This window comes from Acomys russatus, chromosome 15 (genome assembly GCF_903995435.1).
Source record: "Acomys russatus chromosome 15, mAcoRus1.1, whole genome shotgun sequence".
Lineage (NCBI taxonomy): Eukaryota > Metazoa > Chordata > Mammalia > Rodentia > Muridae > Acomys > Acomys russatus.
In genome coordinates this window covers 15827634-15840256 of record NC_067151.1, presented here as the reverse complement: position 1 = coordinate 15840256, position 12623 = coordinate 15827634, and the positions used below count along the sequence as shown (strand labels likewise).

General features: G+C 44.1%; 1 protein-coding gene across 3 annotated transcripts in view; it reads left to right on the top strand.

Moving 5' to 3' along the window:
- Positions 1–12623, top strand: part of Trpc3 (transient receptor potential cation channel subfamily C member 3) — a 65340-nt gene that overhangs the window by 39886 nt on the left and 12831 nt on the right. The window contains exons 7-10 of one of the 3 annotated variants that reach the window (XM_051157072.1): positions 2321–2585; positions 6291–6486; positions 8828–9037; positions 12259–12342. In XM_051157072.1, coding sequence (XP_051013029.1) covers positions 2321–2585; positions 6291–6486; positions 8828–9037; positions 12259–12342 — 755 coding nt within the window. The remainder of the gene's footprint in view (positions 1–2320; positions 2586–6290; positions 6487–8827; positions 9038–12258; positions 12343–12623) is intronic. The other 2 variants (XM_051157071.1, XM_051157073.1) reach the window with 2 other exon arrangements.

Here is a 12623-nt window from a genome sequence, read left to right as displayed (position 1 = left end):
GCAGGGTACTTTCTTGTTCCAGGAGGGGCCTTTTTGGAAAGCAGTGTCCATTAAGACGTGCTCCTCTATCGGAGTTGGGGGGGTCTTCTAAGGCCCCCACAGATGCCAGAAACCACCGATAGAACCAAACTCCATATATGCTGTGTTCTTTCTTACAAGTAAATGCATGCTTGTGATAAAGCTTCATCTGTAAATTAGAGATCATAATTGATTAATAACTGATAAAAACACACAATTTGTAACTATACTGTAATAAAAAGCTTCTAGCATCACTACTTTCTCTACAGAGACTGTCAGTCTGATAAGCTACCCTGCTGCTCAGGCACTAAGGGACAGGCAGCCCATACACAGTGGATACGCTGGACAGTAGGTGACAGGTGCCCTGTGAAGGATAGAACCAGTGTACTGTTGTGATGCTTAGAAGCCTGGGCAGTTTAAAACATATAAACTGTTTGCTTCTAGGATTTGCTATTTGCTATTTTCAGACCACACTTGATCGTCAATCACTGAGATTATGGGATGGCAAACCACCTCAGCTTAACGGGCAACCATTGCATGCTTAGCATGAGAAATGTGTAGAGTGTTTGTGGGCAGTGGGAGGAAAGCATCAACTCCAGACTCTGAGAAATTAGATGCTCAGTGGCATGGAATAAGATCCCTGAAAACTCAGCAGAGGCAGGATGTAGGCACTAAAGTTCATACATAGGAGAAGGTTGGCTGTGGGAACTGTAGACACTGGAGAGGAAGTTGTATCTTTCTCATGGCAAGGACATCCAGGTGAAAGGACACGGAAGCCAGCTTTACCAGCACACGCCAGTGTTACGGAGCTGTGACAGGCAATTTTTCATCGTATGTTAGTCAGGCCTGCAATCCCAGCTACACAGGAGGCTAAGGCCAAAGGATCACAAGCTCGAAGCCTGCCGGTGCTACAGTTCAGGGGCAGCCAAGGCAGCTTAGTGAGATCCTGCTTATGAATAAATAAAAAAATTAATTAACTAAACAAAGAAAGGCATAGGAGCTGCATAGTCCTAGAGTGCTTGCCTGGCCCAAATACTACAATAAATTGATTAAATAGAATCAATTATTGTCTGACACACATTTTATGGATAAGAAAGCCTAAAATACTGGCTTCAGAAGTATTGTAGCTGGAAAGAAGCCCCCACAAGTGTGAATAGGGCTCAGCGTTGTGATAAAGCACAGATACTCAAACATTTTAGGGAGTCTCCAAAATAAACAAACTGCAGTGTGTGCAATTTAAACACATTATCTGTCATCATCAACAAGCAAGTGTTGTAATGTACTAAGGACACTGGCTCAAAGGAGCCAATGGATACCACTTCTAATTAAAGCATCTTAATCTTGGTTTATGTGGCATGTGATTTTTGACTGTTTCTATAAACAGTGTTTAAATTTATTTGCCTATATTTAGTAATCGTTGGCTGAAGAGGAATTTATTAATACGGGCTTCCCTACTTCCTTTATGCATCTTTTTAAACTTCTCTAAGTCTTGGTTTCTATTTTTATAAAGAGAGGACTAACACTGGGTCACTGAAGGAAGCAGTGTCGAACATATGGTAAACATTCAACAGATGTTAAACTTGTAATGCAGTTGCCTACAGTGCAGCCATCCTTTTGAAAATGGTTAGTTTGCACAGAATTAACCATTTATTGTTTAATTGGCTTGCCAGGGAGCTAGATCTGCTGTAGACTATTGGGGTCCTCACTCTGGGTCTACAGCTACCATATTTACACTTCCTGGGTGCCTGCCCCATGGCTCAGATCTCACAGAGTCAGCACTGCTATGATTTGGTGATATTCTCCTGCCTTGTGTCAGTTTCCTTGTGTTAATTGACAGATGAGTTGATTTTTTTCAAAAGAATTCTCAGTGAGGCTTTGCCTACAGCACAGCAAAACAACCAGAGCTGACAACTAAGGGGAGAGTGAATCCGAGTTGCCTCTTATCCTGGACACAGTCCATGTCCATAGAACATAACCTCCACCCCTCCCTCCCTCCCTCCCTCCCTCCCTCCCTCCCTCCCTCCTTCCCTCCTTCCCTCATATTTCATTCTGTTTCTGTGCAATGTGAGGCCATCTTACTGTCTTCATAATAAGGTTTCATCCATTGAAAGTAGATGTTGTTTGTTGTCTCTCGTTTCACATAAGAAATAGAACCTGGGACAATTAATTACGTCGCCAGTAGTTTCAACTGAAGCAAGAACCGCCTGACTATATAATAGATCTGTTTGCAGCCTTTGTTTTTGCATAGTTAGGAATAAATTTTTAAAACGCCGTTTTTAATCTCTCTCTCCCCCGCTTCTAGCTAGAGATAAATGGCTCCCTTCTGACCCTCAGATCATATCCGAAGGCCTCTATGCCATAGCTGTGGTGCTCAGCTTCTCCCGGATCGCATACATCCTCCCTGCAAACGAGAGCTTTGGGCCCTTGCAGATCTCACTCGGAAGGACTGTGAAGGACATATTCAAGTTCATGGTTCTCTTCATTATGGTGTTCCTGGCGTTCATGATCGGCATGTTCATACTTTACTCTTACTACCTTGGGGCCAAAGTCAACCCTGCTTTTACCACGTAAGTAAGACGTTGTACTAGAAACGAATAAAAAGGAATTCTAGCAGCTCCAGCCCATGAAAGACTGTCGCCTGTCATAACGAAGCTGTCCTCAAGAGCAGAAAAACAGTGCGTAAAACCAGTGTCTGCAGCCGGTCACACAGGTCACTCTTGGAGTTCAGTGAGATCTCACTACAAATTTGGTCAGGATGTGGAAAAATACTGGACCAAAAGGGCTATTTTAAGAAAATTGGATGGCAAGCGCCTAATAGCGGTGGCTAAATTTAGCTTCATCATTTTGAAGTCTGTATTACTCCTTTCAGCTTCCAATGTTTTCATCAGTAGTGAGTACAGAAATAAAATACAAGGGCAGCTCCTGGAGGGACAAGGCCGGCTCCACCCCTCACCCCGAGGAGGCGGGTCATTCCTGAAGCCTTTCTTGCCTCACCCTCACAGCCACTGTCACTATAAGGTCCCCCCATGCCACATGGAGCTACCCCAGCTGTGAGCTTCGGGTTGTCACGGGGCTGGGCCCCGCCGCGCCCCCCCCCCCCCCATCGCCCTGTGAGTTTCAACCCTTGCAGGCAAGAATACCACAAACTCCCACCACCTTCCCTTTGTTCGCCATACTGCCATAGCTGCAGAGCAGCAACACAGTAAGTTCCCTGTAGATAAAGTTTAGTATCATGACCTTAGAGACATCGGAACCATTCTAAAGTTAATTTTTAAATGGTTATTGTAAGGCAGGTCTTAAAGGTAAAGGAGGCCAGAGGTTCATTTAATTGTAATAAATGAAAACAAAAGTCCTGTGATTCTGTTGGTGAAAGGTCAGGGCCCCACACAGGGTCCCCGTGCCCCCTTCCTCTCAGTAATTTTAATAGTGCCTGACTTTTTTCCTTCTCTATTTTGAAGAGAGACCTGGCAACACAATATAGTGGAAAGAAATATCGGCTGGGATGTCTGGCAGGCCAGGATTTTAACACAGTTCTTCTATTTTCTAACTGCGCCCTTTGGTTAAATTACTGAACATTTTTCGCTGTCATTTTCCTCATTTTTAAAATAAGCATGATAGATTTTAAATAAGGCCATCGCGAGAATTACATAAGGCCAGTTATATAAAGCCTCTTGCCCACAGTCGGAGCTCAGAACTGCAGTGTCCTTTCCACGCTAACATCTCTCTTTTCCCACATGCACCCGGACCACAGATGCCGTGGTTGAGGCAGGCAGGTTTGCAAAGGACCAGGAGGAAGAAGCAGGGTGGTGCCGTGACAGGCTGAATAAATGCAGGAACAGAGGCTGGGGCACTCAGTCTCCTACCCCCGCGTGCCCTGCTTCACACTCGAAGGTTCTCTCTCTCTCTCTCTCTCTCTCTCTCTCTCTCTCTCTCTCTCTCTCTCTCTCTCTCTCTCTCTCTGTGTGTGTGTGTGTGTGTCTGTCTCTCTCTCTGTCTGTCTCTCTGTCTCTGTCTCTCTCTGTGTGTCTCGGTGTGTCTCTGTCTGTCTCTCTCTCTGTCTGTCTGCCCCCCCCACTCTGTGTGTGTGTGTGTGTGTGTCTGTCTCTCTCTCTGTGTCTCTCTATCTCTGTCTCTCTCTGTGCCTCTCTCTCTGTGTCTCTGTCTCTCTGTGTGTCTCTGTCTCTGTCTCTCTGTCTGTCTCTCTGTCTCTCTCTCTCTGTCTCTCTCTGTCTCTCTCTCTCTCTCTGTCTCTCTGTCTCTCTCTCTCTCTCAACAGAATCCTTTATTCTCAACCCTCTGTCCCAGGAGCTAACAACATGCTAGATGTTCTAGTGATACTGGTTGAGTGGTTAAATGAATAAATAACTAAACTAGTATTTAACCTGCACATCTATAGGCTTCATTATTATCATTTAAAATTTGTTAAAAAAAATATTTCAAAGAACTATTTTCATAAATCATTTTCTGGGGGTGAGGGGGTGGAGACTATTTTCCACTCATGCTTCACAATGGATGTGACCTGTGTGACAACTGTTCAAGGATTCTTTATTCGATTCACAGATCTGAAGGCCATGTGACAAAATAAGGCCAGTGGGTAAAGGTTATATGGGAGTTGACATGTGGTGCCTGTGGCCAGGGCCGGCACACTGCGTGTGCTAACGGGCTTGGACTCTCTTACTCTGTCATCTCCGTTCTCTTGCAGCTGAGCACTCTATCCTCACGGAGGAAGCTTTCAGAATCTGTATCCCATGTGCAGCCAACCATGGATCAAAATATTCTTTTGAAAAAATGATGTCTGTATTAAACATGCAACTGCTTTTCTTGCCGCCATTCCCTGTAGTATAGCAATTATTTGCATAACTTTGCTTTACATTGGATACTTTAAGGAACCAAAAGATGGTTTAAGTAATACAGGAAGTGATGCGCTGGGAACCTGAAAATGCGATGGCGTGACTTGAGATTCCTCTGCACATGCTCAGAAGGTGATGCCCATGAGGACCCCAGGAACTAATTCCCCACAGATAACATGGGTGACTGTGGGTTCTTGTGGGCAAAATTCAAACAGGAGGTGTTTACAGTGAAAAGCCTCTCCTTCAAACCCTGGCCCTCAATCTATTGGTTGTCTTTCACTCTTGGAAGCCATGGTTTCTTTTGAACACTTTGAGAGATTTGGTTTTTTAATCCCGGAAAGAAAACTGTAAATATCCATATAGCCCTGTCTTTTGTATTCAGATGACTAAGTATTTCACACTTGCTACATTTTCTTTTTCCCTTAATGTAACTTTGCTATCATCTATATTATAAATGTATGGAGATAAATCTGCTGGGTTGTCCCCGGGGCTGCACCGCCCTCCAGCATCCGATGCATCAGAACTCTTTGGGCAGTTCCCTGGCTGCTGCGTTTGGTCTTGTTCTGTGCATTGCAAATCATGATGAACTGTGCATCCTTTTTTTGAAGTGGGTGTTTAATTTTAAACTTAACCTAGGAAGTTTGATTTAAATTTTGGAACCACCTACAAAATCAGACTCCAATCTTCCATCCCTCCAGAAGGAAAGCATGGGTGTTGTGATAGAACTTTACAACACCTACTTTCTCCTGCTGTGGGTTTTTATCACAGTAGCTTCAGAAAGGCTAAGCGTTGACACTGGTTCCTGAAAGCCCCAGGGGATAATTGCCACTAAGTAGCACAGCAATCCGGATGTGGTGGCTTGTACCTGGAATCCTACCACTTAGAATCTATATGCAGGGGATCAATTCAAGGCCAGCTCAGGACTCATTGTGAAATACTGTACGTATGTATGTATGTACATATATGCATATGTGTATATATACATTTACTTATATATGTGTGTGTATAGAGAGAGATGTGATATATTTCATAACAGTATAATTCTACTCCTAAATTTTATATTAAAAACAATTATTATGGGGCTAGAGAGATAGCTCAGCAGTTAACAGCTCTGGTTGGCCGTACAGAGGACCTGGGTTCAATGTCCAGTATCCATATGCTTACAGCCATCTGTAACTCCAGTTCCAGGTATCTGACGCCCCTGTCTGGCCTCCACAGACACTGCATGAATGTGGTGTACAGATGCACATGCAAACAAAACACCCGTACACGTGAAGTAAATATTTTTTTAAAAAAGCAATTGTTAGGAGTTTATGATGATAGCATTTCATAATAATGTTTTACATCTGTGTAACATTAGATACTTGTTTTTACTTTTTATTACCAGAAACTATTCGTTACTGTGTTTTTATTTTTCAACAGTGTTGAAGAAAGTTTCAAGACTTTGTTTTGGTCCATATTTGGACTGTCTGAAGTGACTTCTGTTGTCCTCAAATATGATCACAAATTCATAGAGAATATTGGATATGTTCTTTATGGAATATACAATGTAACTATGGTGGTTGTTTTACTCAACATGCTAATTGCTATGATTAATAGCTCATACCAGGAAATTGAGGTGAGTGTTTCTTGTCCCTTGTATCTCTCAGAAGTTTTAAGACTATTGGCTGCAGGGAGATTACCGTCTCCTAGGCCATACACACTGCCCCTGGTTGGGGCTATGGCAGCTGAGATGTCTATGTACTTTAGGCAAAATGTTCAGTCTCTGGAAACAACTGTGCTTTGGCTTTTGGATTTGTTGGTTCTTTGGGTACCTTATTCTTTGTTTTATACTTTTCTGTGTCTTCTGCTTTGGGACTTAGTATCTTTGTTTAGCTGTGTGTTACCTCCACCAAATAACTGTGTTTGTCTGGGGTTTTGAACATGAGTCTCACTCTATAATCAGGTACCCCAAGACCTCACTATGTCGCCCAGGCCTCAAACTCCTAGTGCCCCATCTACTTCCTGTTCCCAGGTGCTAGGACCACATGTGTGCAGTGCCACACCTAGCTCCTATGTGCATTTTAGTAATGGAGTCCTTATATAGTGTCCTTGAGGTGGAAGATGGGCATATTGGTTATTTTACTTGTTGCTATGACGAAGCAAATTAAGGAAGAAAGTTTATTTTGGGCTGACAGTTCAGAGGCACAGTCCATCATGGTGGGACTCACAGCAGCGAGAGCTGGAGGCAGCTAGTCACACTGCATTCTTGGCCAGGACAGAAAGGAAAATGAATATTGGTCCTCTGCTCATGCAGTCCTGAACCACCACTACCCACATTTAGGGTAGGTCATCCTACCTAAATTAACTCATTCTAAAAACTCTCTCACAAGAATGCCCAGGGGTTTCTCTCTTAGGCAAGCCTTTATCCTATCACAGTGCCCATCGGTATTAGCGAGTGCAGTAGATTCTGCAGAGAGCAAAGGTACAGTTCTGTTTGTGCTTGCTTGCGTGGTGACATCAGCGTACATGTGAGGACTAAAGGAGGCCACTTCCTGTGCCCGTGACCCCGCTTCATGTCCTTGTCAGTGAGGATGGCTGTGCCGGTCACTGTGGGGGCATTGGGAGTGGAAAAAGATGGAGACAATTCCTGGCCTCAGGAGGATTTATGTGACAGCTGAGAACTTGTAGTACAAAACACACTTTAAAACATAATTGATCCAGTGAGTGCGTTGGCTTCAGCCTGTTATCCAGCGCTTAGGCAGAAGTGACAGGGGGCTAGCCTAAGCTACAGTGTGTGTTTCAGGCCAGTCTGTGCTAGTGTGAAAACCTCAAAAGAAATTAAGATGCACGAAGCAAAAAATGAACGTACCTAAATGCCATTCCCCCATTTGCCTTTAGAGTAAGCCACACGGCGTCTACAACCTGGTACAGATGGGTGTGGAAGAGAGTGAGTGTGGCAGGGAGTGAGGAACGATGACGGATGTGAAGAGATGGCTGTGGTGACAGAGGGACCTAGTGATTAATAGTTCTACCCTTCTTTGACCCTCAATTTTTCTTGCCTTTTTGCTTTACCTTGGAATGAGGAACAGGAAATGCTGGTTAATTCTCAGTGGGTACAGGGAGAGGCATATGGGAGAGAAAGCCTTTGGGTGTTATATATGTGAGTCTATATTATATAGACATGTAGGAATTATATGCAGAGAAATGTGAATAAATTACTTAATTGTTTAAAGCATAATGTAATTGCTTTAAGACTAAACATCAGGCCTAGAATGCCTAGCTTAAAATTTAGCAACTCTGGGACTAGAGGGATGTCTTAGAAATTAAGAGGGAATACTGTTCTTGAAAAGGACCAGAGTTATCCAGGTATGGTGGCACATATGTGTAATCCTAGCACTCAGGGAGGCAGAGGCAGTCAGATTGCTGTGAGTTCGAAGCTAGCCTGGTCTACAAAGTGAGTCCAGGATAGCCAAGGCTACACAGAGAAACCTTGTCTCAAAAAAAAAAAAAAGAAAGAAAGAAAGAGAGAAAAGAAAAAAGAAGACAGAGAGGAAGGAAGGAAGGAAGGAAGGAAGAGAAAAGAAAAGGACCAGAATTTAGTTCCCAGCACCCTCATCAGGTAGTTATAACAGCTCCAGAGCATCTGAACCCCTCTTCTGGCCACCTCAGGTATGTGCACACACAAACACACACACATTTGCACATACACAAACACACACATACATACACGAGTACACACACATACACAAAGTGAAAATAGCATCTTTAGAATGTAGTAACTAGCCAGGCATGGTAGTGCTCACCTTTAATCCCAACACTTGGAAAGCAGAAGCAGGCAGATCTGTGTGAGTTCGAGGCCAGCCTGATCTACAAAGTGAGTCCAGGACAGCCAGGGCTACACAGAGAAGCCCTGCCTCGAAAAAACAAACAAACAGACAGTAGTAACTACTTTAACAATGAGTTTTACTTTGTGGCAGGATGACAGCGATGTGGAATGGAAGTTTGCTCGCTCAAAACTCTGGTTGTCCTACTTTGACGACGGGAAAACGTTACCTCCACCCTTCAGTCTGGTCCCTAGTCCCAAATCGTTTGTTTACTTCATCATGCGGATTGCTAACTTTTCCAAATGCAGGAGGAGAAGACTTCAGAAAGACCTGGAACTGGGCATGGGTAACTCAAAGTCCAGGGTAGGTACTGAAACCAAACCAGGACCCTAAAATAAATGTTTTGTCTCTTTTCTCCTAGTCTTTCGATGTTTGTTCATTAATTTCCACCTGTGAACTTAGAAGACATTGAGTGTGGCTGCTGTGGCCTTCCATAGACTAATGCTATCTGCAGATTGCTTCAAATAGTCACTTAGTCTATGCGCTATTTGGGGTCAGCTTCTCATGGAAACTGCCAGAATATATACAAGCAAACGAAAAGCTTGTTAAATGCAAAAAAGAAAGTTATTGTCAAAAAAAAAAAAAAATGTTCTGAATCCGTGTGCCCCATGCTTCAAACCGGTTACTGTGAAGTTAAGTAACTTTAACTTCAGACTTCTCCCGTGGCGTGTGCAATGTTCTCCACCGCCACATTTGGAGAGACAGCAGGATAATCTTTGCTTTAGTACCGTGCCATAGATCCGAGCCCGAGCTTAGTCCCAAATAACAATAAATGCCCTTTAGAAAGAAGAGCGGTGTGCCCTTGAATTGACCTAGGAAGGTAAGTTTCATGGTGGCACTTCATTGATATGAACTTAATTTCCATATACAGAATCCAGAATCGAGGTAGGAGACACAACACTAGAGGTGTATTTAAAATAGCAGGGAAGGAGGAGCAGACAGGAGCAAATGTGTGAGATTCAAATACCGTTTCTGTCTAAAATTGGAAAAAATGGAGCCTGGGGTGATATCACAGGCCTATAATCCTGGCACTTGGTAGACTGAGGCAGGAAGGTACCAAGACTGAAGCAGGTTGAGCTCTGTTGTGAGTTTGAGACCAGCTAGGATGACAGAGTAATTCTGTCTTTAAAATTTTTTTATGACAATGGTCTCTAGCTGCAAGACTCTAGAAGCCCAGGAAAACAATAAAACATGGCCTTTCCTGTGCAAAGGGAGAGGCTTTTTCTCCATTGAACATGGGGGAAGGACAGGATTGATGCAATTTAATTTCTTGTTTTTAAAGGTAGATCTGTGTTTCCAGGATTTGTAATAGCCCTAGGATCTTACCCTTACATAAAGTGATGTTTTGCTGGGAGTGTGGTTCAGTGGCACGGCACCTCCTGGCTTGTACAAGCCTTTGGTTTGAACCCCAGCATCGGAAAATACATTTAAAAGTTGACTTTTTAAGTGCTCTCTCATGGCTGTTAAGAGTCCGCAGCTCTGACGGGCTGCCCATGCCTTATTCACATAACATCCCACAGACGCAGTGAGAAGCCATGGGACGGAGGGAAGGGGCAGTCTCTGGGTTAGACCCGGGTCTGAGCTGCCTCTTAAGGCTTGTTAGCAACTCACACAGATGAATTGCCTCACCTGAAAGAGGCAAGGCACAGGGCAGGCCTTCTGTAGGGATGACACGGGCGGTACGCCACGCCACCTCTTCCTCGTCAGATTCCACACTGCTGTGGTTGTTTAGACCTTGTGCAGTGTGTGACGTGGGTACCATTATCCCAGTGTTACAGCTGCGAGAACTGAAGCCATCCAGCTAGCTCCCCTGTGCCAGGTTAGCTGGCCAGCAGCCAGTACGGAGCAGATGAGTCAAGGCTGAGCCCTTTTCAGTCACTGAGGAGTAGCTGGTTCCCATGCGCTGGGTTTGTTAAGGTTGACAGTGTGTTAATAAATGTTTTGTCTTTCTAGGAAAGCTTAGCTACTTAAGTCTTTATTTTTATTATTATATATATTTTTAAAGGCCTCTCAAGCTTGGGTGCACCCAGCCTTGTGTGCTTCGGAGAGCATACCTGTGAAGTTTTCTTTCTGTAGGCAAGAGAGTTTATGGACTTTAGACCTGAACCATCATGGGGGGCTTCCAAGCTAGGTGAGCAGAGCACCTCCAGGTGTTTAGACCTCTCGGATGTTTAGTTCTCCACCGGACATCCACCCTACCGTGTTGCAGCATTGACAGGAGGAAGGAGCTTCTTTTTCTCAGCCAAGAGGTTCCGTCTTGGCCTCCCCGGTCTTCTCATAACCTCCTAAATTGCCAAGGCTGGCCTTGAACTTGTGATCCTCCTGCCTCACTCTCCCCAGCATCTGGGGTTCCATGCATGTGCCACTATACCCAGCAAAAGTTTTTCAGTCTTTCTTCACTAAATGAATACAGTAAAAAGTTGAAGAAATGCCAGTTTTTGCTGTTTTGTTTTAGAAAACTTTTAAGAACCGGTTCCTGCTGCTCAGTCAGCAGGCTGATATTGACCCCTAGTGGCAGAAGAAAAATTTACATTCTCAAGTGCAGGTTTTTAACAAAATAGTCAACTAGAGGCCTGGCCTGGCTTATTACCTCTGCCCTGGCCTGCCACAGCCTCCTGAATTGTCACCGGAGGCTCAGGAGGAAGAAAGAATATAATTTTGGGGGTGGGGAGCACTTTCAAATTATGTACATGGCAGCTTGCCCTTGAATGATGGGAAATCCCTGCTGCTGTCTATGTGAATCGTGGACAGAGCTAAGCTCTCAACTAGCCAGTTGCCCCTGCCCTCTGCCTACTCAGAACGAGGGGGGGGGAGAGGGGGAAGAGAGAGGGGGGGGAAGAGAGAGAGAGAGACAGACAGAGACAGAGAGAGACAGAGACAGAGAGAGGCAGAGACAGAGACAGAGACAGAGAGAGGCAGAGACAGAGAGAGAAATGGAGAGGGGGGATAGACAGAGCATAGATAGAGATAGATAGATAGATAGATAGATAGATAGATAGATAGATAGATAAGGCAGAGAATGAAACCGCACTCTTCAATGCAGTTCTCCCCAAAGGTCTGATCGGAGTATACTCTTGCTCAGAGTAAGGCAAGATGTTTAGGAAGAGGAATTTTTTTAGGTGATATTGTAGGGCTACAAAATGGGTGTCAGACTACCCACACCTGTAGAAAGAGTCTCCGTTCAGTTTAAGAGAGGAACTTAGGCTGAGCAGCCAATCAAATCACTTCAGAGGCACTTGGCATTCTGGGTGGTAAATGTTGCACATCCCCAAGAAAGCTTACACTAGGTGGGGATCAACTTCTAAAACGCGTTTCTAAGGAACAGCTATGTTACATTACGCCTTGCCTCTCACGCAAACGTTTGCCTTTGAAAATATCTAACCCCCTCATAAAAGCCAGCTCCCACAAAACGTTCCTCAGAAGTGTTGACTCCAGGAATGCCATCCAAGAGAATCAAATAAACTCTATTTCTTATTCCAAATGAATGTATTCTAATTTACTAGGTTAATTGTATTTTTTCCTAGTTAAACCTCTTCACTCAGTCTAACTCGAGAGTTTTTGAATCACACAGTTTTAACAGCATTCTCAATCAGCCAACACGCTACCAGGTAAGCGCTCGCCAGCCACTTCCCTATTGTGTGTGGTCCCTGGTATGGCTCTGTGTGTGTGGAGTAGTGTGTTCTTCATGTATATGCTGTGAAGTCATACAGCGCAGAGTAGGGCATTGGGGACTTCAAAAACCGGAGTTCATCCTCTTTGTCCCTTTGCACCTTTTTTCCCCCTAAAAAAGAGGCTTTTTGTTGTTGTTGTAGCTTTATTTCTTATTTTATTTTCTTGAGATTGAAGATCAGGGCCTTGCCCATGCTACAGTCATGGTCTGTTTTGTTTT